Below are 24,430 nucleotides of genomic sequence, written 5' to 3'. Positions count from 1 at the left end.
CTCTCCTTCTCCCACCCACCCTACTCCTCTCCCACAACTTGGAGAAACTACTTTAGGACTCCCTATCAATAGTCTTGATTTCACATACATGCCCCTTTAGGACCCCAAAACTGACTTCCCTCTAGTAGTGTCTAAAGGTCCCTTTGGTTGCACCAAAAATTGGAAGTAAAGAAGTGGAATCTATATTCCTTTTCTTCTAATCGTATATTATGTACATCCAAATGAAACCATGTCAACTTAAAATGAGAATATGAGTCTCTCGTCCATACTTATTTTGAAGTGCTGTTATCAAAACAAGGGGTAGTTAGAAAAGTGTGACATTGGAGAGTAGTGTACTAAAAAATGGCACTTCTCATAGCATCATACCTCTTCAGCTCTTGCTTTAAAGATGCAAATCTTCTTTTCTTCAATGGCTTGAAGCTACAATCAATATTCAATTTTTATTTTTTTTTACTTTACATTTACAAGAATACAACATTGTCCATTCTCTAACATCATGAAAAATGTGTATTACTAATATCTAACGAAAAAAATTCTAGACGGTAAAAATCTTCTCTTTTTTTTGGCTTCTTCTAAAGAAGAAAATCAATCCCAATTCAGAGATAGATTAATAAGAAAGGAACAAATAAATAAACACCCAACCAGGCTTTCCTCCCCCCTCACCAGTAATCTCCACACGAACACACTCCATCCTTGAAATGGTGGAACCTCCTCACATCCCTCACAATGATCTCCCTCCCCTCAATCTTCGAAATGTATTTGGTTGCTACATGGCAGTCATTGCACACCCTCAAGTTCTTGGCCACCCTGATGGTGGCGCCCGGCGGAGTCTTAAGTATCCCAAATGCTATTGCCAATCTCTCACTGTGCCCACACAACAAGTACTCTTTCTCCTCCTCCCCTATATTGTGAAGCACACATGAAGTATCCGGCACATACCCTTCCTTCCTCATCCTCTCCGATAACCTCTCAAGCAGCACTTGCAGCTCCTCACTCTGGGCGTGCGACGAATCTCCGGCCACAAACTTGTGCACCTCATCGCCAAACTCAATCCAACTACACCCGGGTTCTTTCCTCACTCCCATTTCCTTCATGTTCTTCCTAACCTCCATTGCCTTCTCCCATAGCCCGGCCGATGCATAGATGTTAGAGAGTAGCACATAATGGCTAGCTGCTTTAGGCTCTAGACGGAGAAGATGATCCGCGGCGATCTCTCCTAGTTTCACATTGTTGTGTATCCTACACGCCCCGAGCAAGCTACTCCAGGCACCTGCCTGGTTAGGGGAAGGTGGCATTGTGGTGATCAATCGATAGGCCTCTTCCAATTGCCCTGACCTACCAAGCAAGTCCACAACACACGCATAGTGGTCGGGCGTAGGCTCGACACCGTGGTCGTCTTTCATTTTGTAGAACAACTCTAGGCCTTGGCTGACCAGACCAGAGTGGCTACAACCGGCAAAAATAGCAATGAAAGTAACATCGCTTGGCTTCGCCTCTTCTGTGCTTACCATCTCTCTAAATAGCCTTAGAGCCTCCTCTCCATCCCCGTGCATCCCGTAAGCCATGATGAGAACATTCCAAGTGATTGCATTTCGTGTAGGCATCCGATCGAACACCTTCCTCGATAAAGTCAGGCAACCACATTTCGCATACATATCCACGAGCGCGCTCCCTACTCTGACTTCAGACAGTAATTCATGTCGAATTGCATAAGCGTGGATCTCTTTCCCTTTTGCTAGTGCCGCTAGGGCAGCACAACTGGGAAGAACTGTCATGAGTGTTATCGAATTGGGTCTATATAAAACTTCTTCGCCATTGTCATGTTCTTCTTCTTTTATTCTTTGCATTTTATTCAATAAACTAAGTGCATCCTCATGGCGATCGTTGATAGTATAACCAGTGATCATTGTGTTACAAGAAACTAAATCTCTATCCTCCATTCTATCAAAGATCTTCTGCGAAATTTCTAACTTCCTCACTCTAGAGTACATGTCCATAAGTGCATTCTGCACATACCGATCCCCTTCAAAACCCCTCTTCACCACGTACCCGTGGATATCTTCTTTCCGAGAGAAATCTTCACAACGTACACAAGCAGGCAAAATGCTAGCCATTGTTGTCGGGTTAGGGTTTAGACCTGCAACCTCTTCCATCTCAATGAAGAGCCTCAAGGCTTCCTTATCGTGCCCATTTTGCGCATAACCAGCTATCATCGCATTCCAAAGCCCAATTCTCCAATCCAAAATCCCATCAAATACTCTGCGAGCCCTCTCTACGCGTCCACAATTGCAATACATGTCCACAAGAGCACTACCCACAAAAGAATTTTCATACAAATTGTCATTCCTCAATGAAAAGGCATGGATCTCCCTACCAACATCGAACATCTCCGTATGCGAACAAGCAGGCAGCACGCTCGCAATTGTGACCCCTTCGGGCTTTATCCCAGCAAGTGTCATACGGTGTAAGAGAGCCAATGCCTCTGCAAAACGAGCATTCTGTGCGAATGCACTAATCATAGTGTTCCACGAAACCATGTCACGATTATCAAACTGCTCGAATAAAGTGTTTGAGTGATCAACCATACCAAATTTCGCATACATTGCCATTAAAGCATTGATGGTGAATGTCTTACCATCACAATAAAACCCCATTCTTAGTCCATATCCATGAACTTGCTTGCCGAGCCGCAAGCCCTCTTGCCGGCTCAGGTGTGAGCAGGCGAGAGATACACTGACGAGCGTGAACGAGCTGGGCTCGATTCGTTCGGACCGCATAGACCGGAATGCCTCCAACGCGAGGTCCCACTCTTCGGCCCGGCATAAGGCTGAAACCATTGAGTTCCAAGACACTTGGTCTCTTTGGGGAATTCTATCAAACAGTTGGAAGACATCACCTATATCACCACATTTACCGTACAATGTGATCAGGGTATTGGCTATGGTGACGGAAGATGAATGGTAGCCGAATTTGAATACAGCTGCGTGGAGCTGTTTGCCGAAATTCAAGTCGTGGAGGCCCGTTGCGGCCTTGATGGAGGCCGGGAAGGCAAAGTTGTCCGGCGGGACTCCGGCGGACGTCATTTCGACGTAGGTGGAAAGGGCTTCTTTGAAGTGGTTTGAACGGGTGTGGGCTCGGAGGGTCTCGACCCATGAGGCTGGTGGTGGGTCGGGTTTGGGTTTGGAAATGGGTTTGGGTTTGGGTTTGGAGATGTGATTGGATTGGAGGGAATGTTTTTGAAAAGTTGGTAGTTGGGTTTGGCGGGAAGAGAGGGAAAGGGGAGGGGGAGGAAGAGAGATGGGAGAGATTGGGTGAGCAGAGGTCATGCTACTTTGGACTGTGTGGGAAAGCTAAACTCTCTTGGTCATTACAGTGGATAGTGTGTAAGGGTGTCAATTTTGGCTCGGGCTCGGAAGCTCGCTCGAGCTCGGCTCGAATCCTTAACGAGCCGAGCCGAGCGAGCTCGTTAAGCTTAACGAGCCGAGCGTGAGTTAGGCCAGGCTCGGCTCAGCTCGTTAAGGCTCGTCATGTAAATGTCAACATCATGCGCAAAAACGTACCAAATGTTATGTCAACATCATCTGCAAAATGAGGGTATCAAACGGTTGTGAAAATTCGAAAATTTATTTTTTTCCGTAATTGTCATATCTTTTAACCTTTTTTGGTATTTTTTTTCTTAATTGTCATAACTTACTGCCTTTTTTTGGTAATTTTTCATTTTAAACTTTATAAATTCAGCTAATTTACTTTTGGCTCATTACTTTTTTTTCTTATCGCTTTTGCTAGTGACATTTGCGATTTGTGCGAAACTTTATAACGCAGCTTGATAAACCCAAGCTCGATAAAGCTCGCGAGCCTGACCGAGCCGAGCATTTGAGCTTAACGAGAGCTCGGCTCGTTTACACCCCTAATAGTGTGTGGATAGTGTGAGTGTATGTTGTGGGACATCTTGTCCCCTGTTTTTTTGTTGGGAAATGATATCCCCACTCTGCAGATAAAATATCTCCCCCCCAACCCCCCGCACCCCGGCCCCCAAAGAAAAAGGGTTAAGAGTGACGCTAGGAAACCGAGAGTAGGACCTAAAAGGGGACCTAACAAATCGATCCATGCCACCACATCACAACTGGCCTGAGCCACCCCTTAAATTTAGGTTTTTTTGTAACACGTCTTATTCTCATTGCAGGTCCCCTGATGGGTGGTACTCTGGGTCTCCATATCATTTTCCAAACGTTAAAGGGGATGCATATATCCTCAAGCAGTGAACCATTCTCACATAAACCGTTAAAATGAGGGGATTTTATCCGTTTCGAGGTATCATTTCCCTTTCTATTTTTATGGAATAAAAGTTTCTCTTGCCTTTCAAAAAAAAAAGTGTGAGGAGTGTATCTATCAAAAAGAGGGAGTATGAAATTATCAGTTATATAGAAAAGAGGAGAGAGAGAAGAAGGTGAGGACTTTCGACCGTCTCTTGGTTTCCATTTCTTTATAATGGGTCAACGAGGGACCCGTTACTAGGTTAATTGTGGTGGCTTGTCCTTGGAGGGAGTGCTGTATATGCCATCTTCATACCATTTTCCATAGTTAAAATAGATGCATGTACCATTGGTAGGACTGTCAATCGGGATGGGCAAGCTCGAAGCACGCCCGTTCGGCCCGCTAAAAGCCCGTCCATAATTAAAATGAGAACAAGCCAAACCAAGCTTGGTCAAAAGTTGAAGCCCGAACTCTAATTTGGGCTGAGCTTGATCAAGGGTCGTCCGTTATAGGCCCGGGCCCGATAATATATTTACTATATAATTTTTTAAGATTTTTTATGCCCTTAAAAATCAGTAGATGTTAATTAAATAGGTTACTTAAACATTAATATCCTATGGGCTATAGTTCGACATTAAATAGGTTTTTTTTCTTTCTTTACTTTGCCCCTCTTCAGCCCACTTAATATGATGATCCAAACCGTTGAAGTATACAAATTGGGCCTCTCTTCAGCCCACTCCATATGAACGGTTTGGATCATCATATCCTATAGGCTATAGTTCGACCTCAGATTTATTAAATGAATAAAACAAAATCTGGCAAAAAATCAATCGGTGTGGCTTTTCTCACATACCAAAGCCAACAAGTTTAATGGCTTTCTATGAAATTGGCTTTTATGTGCTTGCCTTAGTCTTTTCTCGTGCAGAAAATAAGAGGTGATGAGCAAGCCCGAACTCGGCCCGAAGCCCATTGTGGAGTTTTGGCTGAGTTTGGGCAAGCAAATTTTCTAATTTAGTCAGGCTCGAACTCGGCCCGAAGCACATTCTATAGACATGGGCTGAGCTTGAGCACCTCAGGCCCGCCCAAGCTCGGCCCGATTGACAGTCCTAACCATTAGTCGATCCTAACCCTCCACTCCAATTCATAGGTTATGCGAGATCGATCCCTCCTCTCTTAGCTCCCGAGCTCTTTCATTTTGCAGCTCTCATTTGTTACCTCGTTTGACTTGAGTGTCGAAAGGTTTCCCCGAAGTTCCCACTCCAAGATGAGTTGACCACCCATCTACTGCAGGTAGACCAAGAGGTACCCATCCGAGAACCTTGTCAGATCCGAGCAGTAATAAAAAAGGGCGGCCAGTGCATGAACATTGTCAGATCCGATCAATAATAGTAGGCAATTCCCCCCTTTTTGGTAGGTAAGCTGGGATCAAACCCCTAATATTAGGGTGAAATAATAGTCTTTACCGGGTGAGCTAGAGGTTAAACTCTAACACCACTGTTGGGGCCCACTTTTGCAGGAGAGAACAATCACAGGCCTAAGAACAATCATAGGCCCACTTTTTAGCGTATTTTGTCTTATTCATTTAATTCATATGAGATGGCTGTTCTCTCTTGCAAAAGTGAGCCGTGAAACTTCTTTCCACAGAATTGCCTAACAAATACCTTTTGACATAGATTTCTATTTTTTCATGTTTTTCATCTCATGCTCTCTCATCACTCATCAACCCATCAAATCTCTTCTTTCATGTTTTTCATCCCCATATCTCTCTCTCTCTCTCTCTCTCCAAACTAGATAAGCCCCACAACTCTAATGTGGGAAACATGACAAAAGAACCTAACACAGTCCCACCTTCTGTTGATCATAACTTTGACAGGCATTTGTTTGGATCTGCTAAGGCCCCACAATCACTCCTACCATGCAATCTTTAACACCAATTGTGATTCCTCTATAGTGGAGTTGAGAGGTCGCGTCATATTGAAGCATTCCTCTAACGGCCGTATGTGCCTTTTAAAAATAAACATACCCGTGAATAAGTAGGGAAAGGCGTGAAGGAATGATCCTGTGTTCCTAACAGCCCTTCCTATTGGGCACGTGAATAATCTTCACGATTGTCTTCTATCAGAAAGATAAGCATACATTTAAAACTGCTGTCTTGACACCGTAATTAGAAGCTTTATTTCACAGAGTCGTGATTCTCGTGGGACGGAAAGAAGAAATTTCTTTATATAAGAGACCAGAGATAGAGAGTGAGAGAGCAGAGAGGGAATGGAAAAGGCTTCCTCTATTTTGAGCTCCATCTTTGGAGGCGTTTCAACAAATCCCGCTGCCACAATCACCTCCATCTTTGTTTACCCAATCAAATCATGCAGAGGGATCTCTGTTTCTCAAGCATGTGTCACTTCCACAGGTAAAACCCACAACCCTCTTCTGTAATCTGAGTCTTTGTAGAGGTACTTTCACGTGTAAGACCCAAAACCCAATTCATCAATCTACTCATCTCCTCTTCTTACTTTAGAATTTCAATCCTGCGAGTCTTCTGTGGAGTTACTTCTACATTCAAAACACAAAACCCAGTTTCTTATTCTACTACGCATTTCTTCCTCTTTATTGGAAACTTCAATCCCGAATTTAATAGGAAAAAAAAGGAAATTTTTTTCATAATGCATATAAAACCAAATTCCGCTGCCATAATCACCTCCATCTTTGTTTACCCAATCAAATCATGCAGAGGGATCTCTGTTTCTCAAGCATGTGTCACTTCCACAGGTAAAACCCACAACCCTCTTCTGTAATCTGAGTCTTTGTAGAGGTACTTTCACGTGTAAGACCCAAAACCCAATTCATCAATCTACTCATCTCCTCTTCTTACTTTAGAATTTCAATCCTGCGAGTCTTCTGTGGAGTTACTTCTACATTCAAAACACAAAACCCAGTTTCTTATTCTACTAGGCATTTCTTCCTCTTTATTGGAAACCTCAATCCCGCATTTAATAGGAAAAAAAGGGAATTTTTTTTCATAATGCATATAAAACCAAATTCCTTAGTCTACCCGTTTCTTGCCTTATGTTGGGAATTTCGATCAGGCAAACGTTCTGTATAGTTATTTCCACTTTGTTAACTCCAACTATGTGGGGACTCGCGTAGAACTCGCCCTTAAAGCCATTAAGGGGAAGGTGCTGAAGTCCTTGTAAGCCCTTCCGCATCCATTCACATTTTCGATGTGGGATCTTTTCTTTAGCGTGGAACTCCCAACAACCCCAACCCCCTGTGGAAGCAATCGTGGGAATTACGAGATCTTCCCTGAGGGATTTTCTCCATCCTCAAGGGTACACCAAGGTCACCAAGATCTTCTTGGAGTAGATATCGGAGGGATTTTCTCCATCCTCGAAGGTACATAGGGGTTATTGTTGGTGGGAATGTCGAGAAAATAGAATTCTGTAGAGCTGCTTCAAGGCACGTAATCGCTTTCCTTAGACAAATTTCACCCCACCAGTTGTGTGCAAAGGGGATCCGCGAATTGCCTCCAAGATACAATGAAGCTTTGTAGGAAGATCCTACAAATGTTTGATGACACTTTCCACAGGTGGAATCAAACCCAAAACACCTTTCAAGAACTTCAAGCCTTAGAGAAAAATACTAAAACTGTTTATGCAGAAAACTTTCTTTAGTGCATTGTTTTATGAACAAATTATCTTGAAAATCAAGAGAGTAGGAGATTGCTAGAGAAAGAAAGGAAAAGTACAGCAATAACTGTTTTTCTGTCTCTTGAAAAGACCAATTTATGCTCCTTTTATAGAGCATTGGATGTCTATTCATTAAGAGAAGCATCCCTTCAAGACATCTCTTGGATTGGTTTGAATAATGACCATTCGATCGCAACTCTTTGCGATTCAAAGGTTTTGGATCATTCACAAAGTGTCTCTTGAGTTTAAACATCATCCATGACTGTTGGGAAGCAAAAGGACATGAAAAGGTTTGAAAACGGAAGGAAAAAACCATGTCAATTTTCTCCCAACGGATAGTTTTTCGATCAACCGTGGTCGACCGGGGCTACCGCTGTCGCCCGCCGATAGCCTTTTGGACATATTATTTTTTATCAATCCAAAGAACCGCGGTCAACCGGCCATACCTTTCTGGAAATCGTTTACATTTCCAGTAACCAGTCCGCGGTCGACCGGCCCTGTTTGAAAATTGTTTTTCTATTTTTTAAAATATCTTATGAAAATTCATGTAATTTTCAAATATTATTTTGAAAATCTCTGTTGGATATAGTTGGATATATGTAATAACCCTGAGGGCATAGATGTAATTATGCTTCTCCATTATTAATAAATATATTAGTGAGGCTGTGAGGGGGAGATCATCTCTCTAAGTCACTTTTCTTCGCTAATTCTTTCTCTAAACATGGTATCAGAGCCCTAGGGAAACCCCTTAGCCTCCATCTTCTCCATTCCTCAACCCTAACCCTAACCTCTTTCCTCATCCTCCTCTTTATCTCTCCCTAACCCCTTCCTCATTCTCATCTTCATCTCTCCCAAGTCCTAAACCTAGCCCTAACCTTCCCCATATCCAAAACCGATTTCATCTTTTTGCCCCCCCTGAAACCCACTCGCGCCCATGAAAACCCAAACAGTCCGCGTTTTGCCCCCCTTGAAACCCACTCGCCCCCCTGAAAACCCAAACAGTACGTGTTTTGCCCCCCTCAAACCCACTCTCGCCCCCCCTGAAAACCTAAGCCGTGTTTGGATTTCTTTGTTAAAAGCCTTATTTCTTTCCCTCTTTCTTTGATGTGTTAGATTTCTCTCTTCTTACTCCGTCTTCGGCATCTTCCTAGTCTCTATATGGGTCTTTCTATGCACTTGGTCCTTTCTTGTGCGCTTTTTCTATGACCTTCCTGGTGGATTAGTTAGTTCTTCTTCATCTTCTCTACGTCTCCCCGTTGGAGCCCTTGAAGTTACTTGAAGTTACTCGAAAGAAAATTGAGATACCTACTTGAAGTTACTCGCACGCTCTTGTTTCAAATGCGAGTCCCTAAATCTCTTTGGGGAGAGGCCGTGTTGACGTCATGTTTTCTTGCAAATCGTCTCCCATCTCTGTCCTTCGTGGTTCCTCTCCTTTTCGTCTGTTGTATCCTCAACATGAGCCGTTTCCTCTCCTCTCTCGCGTCTTTGGGTGTGTCTGTTTCGTTCACATTCTTGGACCTAGTAGGGACAAACTTGATTCTCGGTCAGAGCGTTGTGTCTTTCTGGGTTATTCTAGGACTCATAAAGGTTATCGCTGTTATAGTCCTCGTTTACGACGATGGTTTGTCTCCGCCGACGTAACATTATTTGAATCAGAACCTTTTTTTGGGCCTTCGACTCCTCCTGCTCCTAGTTCCATCCCGGATGAGGTACCCTTGTTTCTTCCTTCGCTTGCTGACCCTGTCCAGTAGGGCTGCAACTCGGGTCGGGCGGGTCGGGTTTTGGAGAACCCAACCCTACCCGAGAAATATCTCGGGTTGGGTCGGGTCGGGTTTTTTTTCGGAAAACCCACGATTCCCAAACCCGGCCCTACCCATGATAAATCTCGGGTCGGGTCGGGTTTTTTCACGTTGACGCAAATTTTTAAGGAAAATTCTTGTTTGGCAAGGCAACTCAACTCATAGAAGCAGAAATTACACTCACATTACACTTGAATCAAACAATGATGTAATTACACTCACATCACACTTGAATCAAACAATGCTTTAATCAAACAATGTTGTAATTACAATCAATCAATGCTGAATCAAACACTTGAATCAACTCAACTCATAGAAGCAGAAATTACACTCACATACAGTAACAGTGGGTGCGTGGGTTTTCACTTTTAACTTTGGGATAATTACATTTACACCCCCTCTAGTTTCTGACACATCCACTTCCACCCCTATAGTTTAAAACGTGACAAATACACCCCTGTAGTTTCAATTTGTTTAAGGTTTGCCCCCTCAACTGAAGGTTCATCCATAGATTGAAGGGTTAGGATGATCCGACGGAGCTGATTTTTTGGGCACACCATATCTATGTCAGGACCCATCAAATGAACGCTTTGGATCATCCAAATAATGTGGGCCCCTACCCGAATCCAAACACTACCAAAAAATCATCCAAATAATGTGGGCCCACATTGTTTGGATGATCCAAAGCGTTCATTTGATGGGTCCTGACATAGATATAGACCTGGCAAAAGTGACCCGTGCCCGCGGGTTGACCCGGCCCACCCGCAAATTTGCGGGCACGGGTCTAAGTTTTCGTGACCCGTGAAAAATCAACCCGCGGGTGACCCAACCCGCAAAAACACGGGTCGGGTCGGGTCAACCCGCGGGCACCCGCATTTTTACAGTATGTTTAAATTTTTGTGAGAATGTTATCGTCACTCACGCTGTTTGTTTTTTTATGAGGGAACTCCTCACTTTATAAAAAGTACGGTATGTCCGGCACCCTAGGATTATCCAAACCGTCCATTAGATGGGCCGTACCCTAAATAGGTTATGCTCCAAAATTATTTCCATCGGTTGATTCTAACCCTCCGATCTATAGAGGGTTAGGATCAACCCTCTAACATCAAGATTGGAGGGATAGGATCATCCTATGGAAATGATTTTTGGAGCATAACCTATTTAGGCTATGGCCCATCTAATGGACGGTTTGGATCATCCTATGGTGTGGGCCATACCATACTTTTAATAAAGTGAGAGTGCCCAGTAGTGTTGTTAACATTTCAATTTGATTTTTATTTTATTATAATTTGCTATCAAGCTTCTCTTTTGGTAATTTCTCGGCAAGTGGGCATTGTGCGTGCACATATACGCTCATCGAAAATGTTGGTAGCAAATGTGAAAAGGTAAAAAAAAGTAATCATTACACCAGAAAAAAGTAAAATAGCGAAACTATAAAGTGTTAAATGAAAAATTACGTAGAAATGGTGATAGATTGTAAAATTACCAAAAAAATACAAATAACCTGTAGAATGTTATGACAATTACAGGAAAATTATATGCTGTCAAATCAAAATAGTGATTACAATCCCATATTTGCGGGTGCCCGCGGGTGACCCGCGGGCCGCGCGGGTCACGAGAATTTTGACCCGCAAAAATGCGGGTCATTTGATAACCCGACCCGTATGACCCGCACCCGCATCACCCGCGGGTTGACCCGGCCCGGCCCACCCGTTTGCCAGGTCTACATAGATAGGGTGTGCCCAAAAAATCAGCTCCATCGGATCATCCTAACCCTTCAATCTATGGACGAACCTTCAGCTGAGGGGGCCTACCTTAAACAAATTGAAACTACAAGGGTGTATTTGTCACGTTTTAAACTATAGGGGTGGAAGTGGATGTGTCAGAAACTAGAGGGGGTGTAAATGTAATTATCCCTTTAACTTTTAACTAACAATAGAAAAAAATGTACATACTATAACTTATGTAACTCGGGTCGGGCCCCTTCAAACCCGGCTCGACCCGAGATTCATGCGGGTTTTTGAATGCTGAACCCGGCTCGACCCGAAACCCATGAAACCTGAACCCGACCCAGGCTATTTTCGGGTCGGGTCGATGCGGGTCGGGTAAAACCCGACTCGAGTTGCAGCCCTACTGTCCAGGTACCACTCCAGCCTGTGCCACACTTAGAACCGGCACCCTCTTCTTCAGTTCTAGTGGTTCGCCCACCCGTTACAAAATAATATAAGCGACGGGTGCAGCAGACGAAGCCTCTACCTCCTTCTCATCCTCCATCGTCTGCTATAGTCGAGGTCTCACTCATGCCTACTAAGGTATCTTCTTTACCATCATCTGCTATTACTTCTGATTCTCCCATTGCTTCTCGTACTCGGTTTCATTCTACAGCCCATCCTATTTCTCAGTTTGTTTCTTATGATCGACTAACGCCTTCTTTTCTAGCCTTTGTTTCTTCCTTGTCCTCTGTCGAGTTACCCAAATCATTACAGGAGGCTCTTGAACATCCTGGCTGGCGAGCTGCTATGGATCTGGAAATGGGGGCACTTCGATCCAACCAAACATGGGAACTTGTTTCTCTTCCAGCTGGGACTCGACCAGTTGGTTGTCGTTGGGTCTTCTCCATTAAGTATTTACCTGATGGCAAGGTTGAACGGTTGAAAGCTCGTCTGGTTGCTAAGGGGTACACTCAGACCTTTGGGGTTGACTATCATGAGACTTTCTCCCCTGTAGCCAAGATTCCTTCAGTTCGTGTCATCTTATCCATGGCAGCTAATAATGGTTGGCCTCTGCATCAACTTGATGTGAAGAATGCCTTTCTGCATGGTGATCTATAGGAGGAGGTTACATGGAGCAGCCTCTAGGAGGGTATGCTGCTCAGGGGGAGATGTCCTCCTCTGTTTGTCGCCGTAAGAAATCCTTATATGGCTTGAAACAATCTCCAAGAGCATGTTTGGTCGATTTAGTGAGGCCGTTATTCGCTTTGGTCTTAGACAGTGTGCAGTAGACCATTCAGTATTCAGTCATAAATCCTCTGCAGGATGCATCCTTCTGATTGTGTATGTTGATGACATCATTATTGCAGGAAACAACCTAGGAGGAATTCAAAGGTTGAAGAGTTTCTTACAGACAGAGTTTGCTACAAAAGATTTATGTCGACTTAGATACTTTCTAGGGATAGAGGTGGCCTATTCTTCTCAAGGAATATCTCTATCACAGAGAAAGTATGTGTTAAACCTACTAGAAGAAACAGGAAATCTTGGAGTAAAGCCTATATCTGTGCCTATGGATCCTAGTGTGAAACTTAGTCCAGAGGAAGGAGATCTGTTGGAAGACCCTGGCAGATATAGATGACTAGTTGGCAAGCTCATATATCTTACAGTTACTCGCCCAAATATCTCCTATGCAGTTGGAGTAGTCAGTCAGTTCATGAGTGTTCCTCGTACTTCTCACTGGGCGGCAGTAGTTCAGATTCTTCGTTATTTGAAAGGAGCACCAGGGAAAGGACTACTATTCAAGAAAAATGGACATGTCAGAATAGAAGGCTATTGTGATGCTGATTGGGCAGGATCTCCAGCAGATAGGAGATCAACCACTGGCTACTGTACATTTGTTGGGGGCAATCTGGTGTCTTGGAAAAGTAAAAAGCAAGAAGTTGTTTCGAAGTCAAGTGCTGAGGCAGAATATCGAGCTATGTCCTATACTAGTGGGGAGCTCCTTTGGTTACGTTCCCTCATGACGGAGATTGGTTTTCCTTGTTCTTCTTCAGCGCAGCTTTATTGTGATAATAAAGCTGCAATTTACATAGCCACCAATCCTGTTTTCCATGAGAGAACCAAGCATATAGAGGTGGATTGCCACTTTATTCGTCAGAAAATTCATAAAGGAGAGATACAGGTTTCTTTTACTCGATCTGTGGACCAGTTAGCTGACATATTTATGAAACCCTTGCCTAAGTCAAAGTTGAATGATATTTGTAGCAAGCTAGGAATGTACAATATCTACATTCCAGCTTGAGGGGGAGTGTTGGATATAGTTGGATATATGTAATAAGCCTGAGGGCATAGATGTAATTATGCTTCTCCATTATTAATAAATATATTAGTGAGGGGGAGATCATCTCTCTAACTCACTTTTCTTCTCTAATTCTTTCTCTCAACAATCTCTAACAGTTATCACGTCCCGAGATCTTCCCTGATGGATTTTCTCCGTCCTCGAGGGTACATCGGGGTTAATGAGATATTCTCGGAATGATTTTTGTTACAAACCTGAATCGATTTGCAACGGATTTGATCTTCTTAGAGGGAAGATTGGCCTCTTGATCCTCTTCAAGGGAAGGATTAGTCCTGAACAAGTTTCTTCATTTATTTGAAAATGACCACTTACATATATTTATAGAAAATCAACTTACCACTTCCTCTGAAACTCCTACCTAAGCAATCTAGATAACCCTTATCCCTAAGACACCTATCCATACCAAAAACTTACCACAAAATATAAACTTATTTATTTTAACTAAGTGGAACCCAAGTAGGCACATAACATTCCACCCCCTTGAAGTCAACCTCGTCCTCAAGGTTGGAGGCCAGTTGGGTAAAAAAATGAGATATTCGTGTGCCTGACTTTCCGAAATACTTCTCTCTTCTTATTCTGTCTCCGCCCTCCTCCCTTTCTTCTTCTCTTCGTCTTACAGTGAGTCATTGTTTTGCATGCCGTCATCAAGGGTCGTGGCAAGTGTTGTTCATCAGAGCTCTTTTGCCGTGATTTTTTACAATGATTGAGATTTTTACGCACGGATGGTCATGGATGAGGATCTTCTTGATGACGTTTGATATGTTGAAAGGACTGGAGTAGCAGATTTTCCGGCGACGACTTTGTCGAAATTGACAACTCTGATAAATGCCTTTCTTTTGTGTCTTTCTCTCTTTTACTTCTTTGAGCTTGGAAAGATATGAATTCATTGAACCTGAAACACGCATCACAGAGGGGCCATAAGCTCCTCCTGGCCGCGCGTATGTGTAATTGCCTTCTCGTCAAACCGAGCATCCTGGCTGCACGTACGTGTAGCCTCCATCTCGTTAAACCGAGTGTTCCTGGAAGAAAACATCTCCTGCATCTTCTTGGTCAATCTCTCTTGTCCCACTTTAAGAGAACACACCTCCATCTCGTCAAACCGAGCGTTCCTGGAAGAAAACATCTCCTGCATCTTCTTGGTCAATCTCTCTTGTCCCACTCTAAGAGAACACACCTTAGCTTCTAACCGTCCGATCCTTGGATCATCCGTACCTTGCTCTCATACTACTTTTTACGAACCTGAGTCAGTTCGCAACAGATTTGATCTTCTTAGAGGGAAGATCGGCCTCTTGAACCACTTTGAGGGAAGGACTAGTCCTCCTTTGTGCAAAAAGACGCACTTTCTTGAATAAGTTTCTTCATTTATTTGAAAAAGACCACTTACATATTATTTATAGAAAATCAACTTGCCACTTCCTCTAAAACTCCTACCTAAGCAATCTAGTTAACCCTTATCCCCTAGACACCTATCCATACCAAACAGCTTACCACAAAATATAGACTGATTTATTCTAACTAAATAGGACCCAAGTAGGCACGTAACAATTTTCTTCACCCTCGAGGGTACATTGGGGTTACCATGCCCCGGCTCTCCTACCACTTGTAGGACCCTTGGTAGAACTCAACCTTAAAAGCTAGCCGTCAAGGGGAGGGTGCCCAAGTCCTTATAAGCCCTTCCACATCCATTCACTTTTCGGATGTGGGATCTTTGCTTTCACGTGGAACCCCGAACAAACCAAACAGCCTCAATCTTCCCATTTCTTTCCTTATGCCAAGAGTTACAATCTTTGAAAATCTTTTATGGTATTATTTTCTTGAGTTATATTGTTCAGGTGTCATGAGTTTTGGTATGTGAATGCTTACATGTTTCGTTTCTCATGTCAATCGTCCAATTAGATGTGTATTTTGTTTTTCGGAAGTCTTACAACCTGTGATTTCCTTTCAATTAAAAAGCCAAGATATTGGAATTGACTGGAAACTTGTGTTTTGAGGTTTAGGATGAAAAAACAGAGCTGCATTCTATATTCGTACCATATTCATATTGAATCAGTGCATAGGTCACACTTTTGGCAATGAGTTTGTTAGATAATGCACATTTGGCTGTATATGACAAGTGTTTGTTTGAAGTTTGAACAGAGTGTAGACAATGTTTGTCTGCACGTGCTTAAGCTAGAGTGATAGCTGTGTTGGTTTTTTTCCTCCCCGGTACAGTTTTTAGTCTCTGGTGCATAACCACACGTCACTAAAATCATCGTCAACCATCTGTTGCTTCATCGTAGTTTTATCTATGAGCTCTGACATTTTGTTTTCGACCTATTTGGAGTCTGTTGGGTTTTCCATGGCCACACTGTCGACCACATTGAGTTGTGGATGTTTGTCCCTGACCTCCTAGAGGTAAGGTTCTTTGGAGCCTTCTCTTTACTGTCGTCCTTTGGCTGGTCTGGAAGAAAGAAACGGAAGAGTTTCTAAGGCAACCTCAAAGGATGTTTGTAGACCTCTGCCATTTTGTTTTCGGCTTATTTGGAGTCTGTTGGGTTTTCTCTGGTCACATTGTAGACCACATTGAGTCGTGGGCTTTTGCCCCTGGCTTTTTAGAAGTAAGGTTCTTTGGACCCTTCTTTTTACTGTTGTCCTTTAGATGGTTTGGAAAGAAAGAAATAGGAGAGTTTTCAAAGGCACATCAAAGTATGTTCGTAGAGCCCTGCCATTTTGTTTTCGACCTATTTGGAGTCCATTGGGTTTTACTTGGCCACATCGTAGACCACATTGAGTTGTGGGCGTTTGCCCGCGGCCTCCCAGAGGTAAGGTTCTTTGGAACCTTCGTTTTACTGATGTCCTTTGAGTGGTCTGAAAAGAGTTGGGCATTTATTTACCTAGAGGTAAGGTTCTTCTATAATTTTCTACTATATCCTGGATACTTGTGCTACAATATGCATGATTCATCAGGAAACATTGTCCCTTGGGGCCAACTATATGATTCTTTGTAATTCATTCATTTTCAGTGGTAAAGAGTTCTGCATGGTGCTGGCAAAATAATGGTTGTTGGACATTTATTTACCATCTGTTTCTCTGTGCTCTTATTTATAGGATTTCGATGGGATAGGCAATGGGTGGTTGTAAATTCCAAAGGAAGGGCATATACCCAACGAGTCGAACCAAAGCTTGCTTTAGTTGAGGTAGAGCTTCCAAAGAACGCATTTACTGAGGGTTGGGAGCCAACAAGTAGCTCATATTTAGGTATGAACATGATCAATGAGTCTCTTATTCTCATATTTTTGTTATGTAACATGGTGTAACACTTCAGTATCCGTCAAACTCTGTCTATTTGAAATGAAAGTTGCAACTCCAACATTGAAGAGACATTCTTTATGAAGCATAACTCCAGAATTTCTCAAATAATGTTTTCCGTTCCTTTTAAATTCGCATTGAAGGATAACTCCAAAGTTTCTCAAATAATATTTTCAGTTCCTTCTAAAAACGCATTGAAGGATAACTCCAAAATTTCTGAAATGATTTGTTCTTTTTCTTTAAGAATTGCATTGAAGGTGGTTTCTAAGTTTTTATAAGTCAATGTATCCACCCTCAAGAGAACATTTTTTTTTTTTTGATGGCCACCCTCAAGAGAACATATTTTCATTATTCAAGATTAACATTGCTTGGATGGAAATTATCCAAATCAAAGATTGATCTCTAAATCATTGTGCTTTGTAGACATCTTATATTACCAGGATCCTTTAATGGATATTTGCTACAATATGTAACTGAGACTGAACAAAGAATGCCATTTTCAACCTTAGAATGAAATTCTTTATAAACATCATGTGTATATCTATGGATATTCTTAAAACTTCCCCACTTTAGACATTTTAAATTCTGACAACCTATTCCACCTTTAGACAGGACCTTCCTTCATTTACAAGAGAATAGAAGATCATTTTTTGAAGATCATACCTTATGTCAAAGTCTCATTAGTCATTTATCATCTAAAGCAAAGTTTCTTCAATAAACCCATGCAATTCTGAAATGGGAGCTGATTGAACTAACTGTACTTGAAAACAGATAATTTTTAAATCAGGTAAACATCTGATTTTATGTTGTGCCAGTTATCATAAAACACTGCATGACTCTCAAATATCATGGATATATAAGGAATTGATGAATAATTGATTGAATGAAAATTACTCTAAAAAAATTAGAAAAATTGAGAATGTCTGGTTCAGTTAAATATTGAGGTATAACTTAAGTTCCGACATTTCAAACGTGTCTTTATCTAGCGCGAAAAGCGGGCTAAGCAACATCAACACCAGAGAAGAAGGTTGGCCTTGTATCAGTCCTCCGCCTGGCTAGATCAAAATTCATTCGGACAAGCCAGTCTACAAGTTAAAATAGGGAAAAAAAGAGGATAAGAGGATCTCTAGGGAAAAGAAGGAACATAAGGCAATAATATATCAATGATTGTTTACATCACCTATCCATTCTGCACCAGGATAGGCTTTTGATTGAAGCTTGGAGGATTAAAGTAGTCCTAATGGCCAGGACACAGTAACCCTTATGTATTTGCTAATTCAAATAACTACTGCATGGGAAGAAACAAACAAACAATGTTTTATGACTTATACGATATATAGCTGAGAAATAGGCTAGTAAATAAGGTTGCCAATTAATTTTTGATATAGTGTAGGATCTAGTAACAACTTTGTTTGTTCCTTTGAGCTTAAAATTAAGTCTGATGGGCATGGCAACACTCTTAATATCTACTAGTCGTTCAAGTAAATGACACCAATAATGATATATCATCAACATATACTAACAGAATAACTCGACCTCATGAAGAGGAACACACACCAACATAGAAGAATTATGCAATTGATGATCTGAATTTCTCAATGCAATCTCTTGCAGCCTGTTTAAGACCATATAATCTATTTGAAGATCACAAACCTGTTCTCTAGATTGAGGTAGCGAGGTGTCTGCAAGTCCTCATGAAAATCTGCAAGGAGAAACACATTCCTAACAATCATTTGTGAGATGATTGCACCAACTCATCAGAAAGAGTCGTCTAATATCCTTTTCATTGGAGTGGCAGATGTCTCCTCATAGCTATGTTGTATTCTTGGGTAACACCCTTAGCCACCAGCCATGCTATGTGTCCTGCAATGGCACCACATTGTGACTCGTGAGTCAGTATCATATAGACCCCCCTTACCTCGACACCTTCCTTATGACCTTACTCTTAGGATGAAGGACCTGATTCTAGATGTTTGTCCCCTCTAATGGCAGTATGGATCATATCCAAGGTGCGTCTGGTTGGCTATGTCTCTCCTATTGATGCTTACTGCCAATGAGGGAGTCAGCTGTCTCACTATAATTTGAATGCTCATGAAAGGAGTGCACAGTAAGAAAAGATCTATAATTAAAAGGAAAGGGCTCGTACGAAACTGACTACCAAAAGGGATATCTACAAAGACTTACCTTTGCTGGAGTAGAACGATAAACGTGTAGGAAAATAGGATTTGCAGACGAAATCGAAGAGTTAGCAAGGGATATCTATTTTGGCTAAGGATTAAAGAAGTTAATTAGTCTTTAGCTTGAAGGTAAGCTGCAAAGTGCCACTTCTTGAAGATAATTGGTGCCTCCCAATTGTGCAAGGAACAGAGGATGTCTTCATCTCCGAGAGTCATCCAACACCAGGATTTCTGAGCCTCAATGGATTTGCACTATCTGATTAGTGACAACATACTAGCTTATGTCTTAGAAACCCTCTAAAATCAGACTTAAGTCCCTTTTCAAGTAGATATTGTTTACTTTTCAAAAATTCATTGCTGTTTTTTTTCTTACTGCAATTTACAACATATCACATGAATTTTAAAGGTTTAAAGATATATTTGGTTTGTATTTATCATCTATGTATATTGTTTTGAAAGTTGATAACAGCTACTTGATGTACTTTTACTTCAAGATCTATTTCCTACCATTCCTTGCAGTATCAGAGGCCCCTGGGATAAAGAACAGAGAACCTAAAGGTTCCTTTGAGTGATACATGTGAAATAATTGATGGCATCTCTAAATGGGAGTGGTCTAGTTTTACATGAGACCTTTCAAAAAAAGAAGTAACTTGAGAAGCTTGCTGTTCCATGCAATTTTAATGCTTTTTTGTCAATTTTTGCTTTGCGATTAATTCATAACATATAGTATCAATCTATCGGTGTAAAAACATCTTTTGTTTCTATTCGACATTGGCTATTTTGTATTGAAAGTTGAAAACAACTACTTAATCTACTTTTTATTCATAATTTATTTTCTACTATTTCCTGCAGTACTAAAGGCCCCTGGGATGGAGAATCTAAAGGTTCCTTTGAATAATTCATGTGAAATAATTGATGGTATCTCTGTGTGGGAGTGGTCTGGTTCTGCATTGGATGAGGGAACTGAAGCATCAGAATGGTTTTCAAACTATCTTGGGAAACCCAGTCGTTTAGTGCGTTTTAACACAGGTAGGTCTCCATTATGGATAACGTTAAAATAATAAATTTGTTCAAAGTTATTTCATATTTGCGCTTCTGTATTCCCAGGAATCGCGTTTCCCTAATTTATAATTAGTGATTCTCAGTTTCACAAATTAACACTTCTCGTCATTAGGATTTGTGATTCCTAGAATTCTGGAATCATGTTTTTCATTTTTCAAATTACCAAAATACCCTCAAGTGGTTGACCCACTCCTAACAAGAAGTGGTTTTACTTCTACACCATGTCAGAAAGAACAAAGGGGAATCTGTAACACAAAGAATGACTCATCTTTAAGCGGAGTGCAAATGATACAAGAAACGGCGCCAATTTTGCAGGCATAAAGTGAACAATAAAGGTGCAAAGGAAGTGCGAAGAAATAAATGTGGATCAGCTGGTTTTTGTTAAATATGTGGTTACAGTCTTATGTTGTAATCTCATCATTCTGATAACTAGACTGAAATTCCTTACCAGAAAAATAAAAAGGATCTTGAGATTTTCTTCATAAAAACAGTAGCTTGAAATTATCATTCAGATATGTATTCACTTTGTGATTCTGATATACACAGACAAGATAGACTTTACATTGCATATCAATATTATTTCAAGTGCTATACATGGAATGTCTCGTAAATTTGAAAATCTGAAATCAAAATGGATTTTATTGGTGGAACTTATGACTTGTTTACATTTTATCTAACATCTCCATAAATTTAGAGGATAATATTATAGAAATTTGTCTTCCCATTTTGCAATTTAATGTGCTGTTTAACTGGTAGATAGTTGAAAGCTATGGGCATTGATTCCTGTGCAGCATCCGAGACTAGGGCTGTGGATCCTGATTATGCTAGAGGATACAAAACCATGTTTTCTGATCTATTTCCATTCCTGTTGCTATCCCAGGTTAGTCAAGTCAACAATGGAAATATTAGAAATCCTAGATCGCCAAGATAATCTTTAATAGCAGGCATGACTATTGGGTAAATTTTATCATTTGCAGGGATCCCTGGACGCATTGAATGAGCTTCTCAAGGAGCCCATACCCGTCAACCGCTTCAGACCCAAGTAGGCACTTCGAAATTCAAATCCATATCCTCTATTTGTTCATATGTATTACTCTTATCAGTCAACCAAGCATGTATTTAGAAATCATTTCAACCGAGCAATGAAAGCAAAGACTGGAACTTCTCAATAGTATGTAAAATAAGTGCTTTTCATGATTGATGGGAGTCAGTTAACTCCTAATATCACCAAATCTAGGATAAACATTGTAATTTTAAAACATTCTAACTTATTCATTTGAATATTTCAGCATCCTTGTTGATGGATGCGACCCATTTTCAGAGGACTTATGGACCGTAACAAAAATAAACAACCTAACGTTTCATGGGGTCAAGCTTTGCTCACGCTGCAAGGTAAAAAATATATACTTCCTGTGTATATTCTTTGAGATTAACATACCATATCCTAGATCATTGCATCTGTACTTGTTAGAAGATATTGAATGGATAAAATAATCGGACTTAATGGCGGACATGAACCAAAAATATATTTTTATGCACTTTCTACTGTCTTCTGAAATTAAATATTTAGGAAAGAATAAATGATGCACGATTTCTCCGGATTTTATTATTTATTTATTTTTCGAAATATAATGATAAAGATTTACCAAAAGAAGAAATAAAAATTAAAGGAGGGCTGAGATAGCCCCTGGCAATGGTAAAAAAGGCAAAAACTACAGTACTGGAAGCTCAATTCTATCATGCTACTCTAGCTAAAGAGTCTGTCACAGGTATGCTCTAACCCGTACGGTTGTGGCTCTTTGGCTTAAAGTCATGGGTATGCTCCCGTTTGATGCGAGTTCGAATCCCCCCGGGCTTACCCGATGCGTGTGGTTTACGGGTGATTGCGCGCATCCGTAGGGAAAAGTCCAGCCCTAAAAATTGGAGTGGGGACACCCTATGTCATAAAAAAAGAAACAAAGAAAAAAAGAGTGTCACTTCATTTGCACCTCATGGAATGTGAATAAAATTTGGGAGATATTGCAGGGAATCATTGGGTTTTGCAAATCAGGGTCAATTCAAGAAATCTCATGTTCATCACCCATGCAAAAGGGAAATTATAGTAGCAATATCGAATTGCAAAAGAAAACAAAATATGGCTATGGAATGGAATGGAATGAATAAACAAATCTCATGCCACACTTATATTGATCTTGTTTTTGTCAGGTACCCACAATCAATCAAGAAAATGGAATTGCAGGCACAGAGCCAACCAAAACACTCATGAAGTTCCGCTCTGACAAGGTCTTACGCCCAACCAGCAAACAACAAGGGAAGGTGAGACTTCGTAGATCCATGTTTACGTGAATCTCCCTATGTCGATGTTACCGATCAGTTCATGCTATCATTAAGTAAATGGTAAATTACTTTGCAGGTTTACTTTGGAATGAATTTAGTTTGCAAGGAGTCCCTCTCTACTTGGGGGAAAGGAAAGGTTATTAAAGTGGGAGATCCTGTTTATGTCCTCAAGAAGGTTTCTTCTCCAGGAGATGCGGCAGCTTGAGTAGTTGTTGATGGTCTTCCCACATGTATGAAGTAGGTAACTGAAAGTCTGGATCTAGTACTCTAATTACTGCGTTTTTCTAGTCTCCTGTAGTGCTTAAATATGCACCTATTTTCTGTTGTACCTTTTATTATGCATAATCACAGAAGTCTCTCGAAAAAAATTGAAGAACTCCAATACATTGACAAAGGAAACGAATTGCCGCAAGAAACACCCTTAAATCAACGAAAAAAAGTGGGAATTTGAAACTATAAAACCCCCGAAAAGGGAGATGATATCTGGGTTCTTATGGAGTGATCCATATATCTCAGTTGGAAGGTCCTTTGTGTGGCATGCGAGGAGGTTGTGGGTTTGTCAGCTTACCTACCTAAAAAAAAAAAGAAGGAAATCTGTGCTTTCTGATTTTGGTGAGCCACTCTTCTAATTGGTACTTATGGACTGTTCAAGGCTCAAAAAAGTGAAGTTGTGAGGTCATATCAATTGGCTTAAATAATGTTTCTCGTGAAGTTGTGAAGTCATGTGTGTTGTGAAAACTCCCCAACAGGAATGACAAAGCAAAGCAAAACAGAGAAACACACGAAGACACAAAGATTTACGTGGTTCGGCGTAAAGCCTACATCCACGGCAGAGGTGACAAGAAAATTCACTATAGGAACTGGAGATTACAAGATAAGATTGGTCTCTTTCACCAAACCCACCCTGAAACCTTTGCACACCCTTCTCACCCTTTCTGAGCTCTCAACCCTCTTCTGAATATAAAGCCTTAAAACCCCTCATGCAAGGCAGGTCAAAACAAGCTTACCTGAACTGGGCCCAATTCACTTAAATAGCGAGCCGGGCCTAGCGAGGTCGCTTCCGGGTCGCACACATTTTTTGGACCCAACCGGGTTGAACTCAACAATGTGAATGGGCTTAAAAGATGTTTCTCGTGAAGTTGTGAAAGCATGTGATTCCTTGAGCAAAATAAAGTGCATTTCATTTGCATTTTTTTTTCTCCACTTTCAATTTTTATTTTCATTTTCTATCTAATTAGTAAACTCGATAGATGGTTACAAGAAGCCTGCTGCTATTTGTATCTCTTTAGCGATGGTTTTTCATAATCCATATTAAGTACATGGATTTTTAATATAAATAATTAGTGACGGAATTGATTATCCGTCGCCATTTTTTTAAATACCCAGTCGCTCCCAAGTCTATGCAGCTGAAAATTTCTACAAGATTTTGGCAATGGATTCAATTTCCTGTCATTATATGTCATCGTTACTTGTTTTCTTATATAGTCCCGTCACTTGTGCCCCCCAAAATTTTCCTTAAGGTGACATATTTTTGTAATCCCTCACTGAAAGTCCATCCTTCGCATCACTTTTTCCTTTTGGCGACATAATTTTTATTAGCCGCTTCAAATCAATGTATTTGTGAATGGAAGAAAATGATCTACAAGATCTACATAGAAGAACCCAACTAGAGCTAGGATTAGAGTCAAGTAGATTCCTTTCACCTTCTTCATGAAATTTTTCTAAAGGATTCATTTAGCCCACCCCAACTAGTTTGGGACGA

The 24,430-nt window shown here is 41.1% G+C and overlaps 2 protein-coding genes across 3 annotated transcripts; one reads left to right on the top strand and one right to left on the bottom strand.

The window, feature by feature from the left end:
• Positions 1-377: 377 nt before the first annotated feature.
• Positions 378-3,375, bottom strand: OTP84 (Tetratricopeptide repeat (TPR)-like superfamily protein). The gene has a single exon (XM_077364025.1). The coding sequence runs from the start codon at positions 3,324-3,326 to the stop codon at positions 660-662; it is 2,667 nt and encodes an 888-aa protein (XP_077220140.1). The 5' UTR covers positions 3,327-3,375; the 3' UTR covers positions 378-659.
• A 2,906-nt stretch (positions 3,376-6,281) lies between these two features.
• Positions 6,282-23,284, top strand: LOC143854722 (Molybdenum cofactor sulfurase family protein). Of its 2 annotated transcripts, none has more exons than XM_077364821.1 (8): positions 6,282-6,661; positions 16,892-17,041; positions 20,122-20,298; positions 21,123-21,211; positions 21,309-21,373; positions 21,621-21,723; positions 22,537-22,647; positions 22,745-23,284. In XM_077364821.1, exons 1-8 carry the CDS (start codon positions 6,520-6,522, stop codon positions 22,871-22,873), a joined length of 966 nt encoding a protein of 321 aa, XP_077220936.1. In that variant the 5' UTR covers positions 6,282-6,519; the 3' UTR covers positions 22,874-23,284. The 2 variants fall into 2 exon arrangements, with proteins under 2 accessions (XP_077220936.1, XP_077220937.1); XM_077364822.1 differs by lacking the exon at positions 6,282-6,661 and adding an exon at positions 6,900-7,020.
• The last annotated feature ends 1,146 nt before the right edge of the window (positions 23,285-24,430 follow it).

The sequence above is a fragment of the Tasmannia lanceolata genome, unplaced genomic scaffold (assembly GCF_043159265.1).
Source record: "Tasmannia lanceolata isolate RefF3 unplaced genomic scaffold, GAP_Taslan_0.1 ptg000020l, whole genome shotgun sequence".
NCBI lineage: Eukaryota > Viridiplantae > Streptophyta > Magnoliopsida > Canellales > Winteraceae > Tasmannia > Tasmannia lanceolata.
Note: the sequence above shows the minus strand (reverse complement) of the source record. Positions and strands in the feature narration are given on the sequence as shown.

Excerpts from the sequence above, each read along its gene's own strand:
- OTP84 (XM_077364025.1), bottom strand. The coding sequence starts at position 3,326 with ATGACCTCTGCTCACCCAATCTCTCCCATCTCTCTTCCTCCCCCTCCC.
- LOC143854722 (XM_077364821.1), top strand. The coding sequence starts at position 6,520 with ATGGAAAAGGCTTCCTCTATTTTGAGCTCCATCTTTGGAGGCGTTTCA. Across the intron at positions 6,662-16,891 it reads AGCATGTGTCACTTCCACAG|GATTTCGATGGGATAGGCAA; the intron begins GTAAAACCCACA and ends TCTTATTTATAG. Across the intron at positions 21,374-21,620 it reads GTCAACCGCTTCAGACCCAA|CATCCTTGTTGATGGATGCG; the intron begins GTAGGCACTTCG and ends TGAATATTTCAG.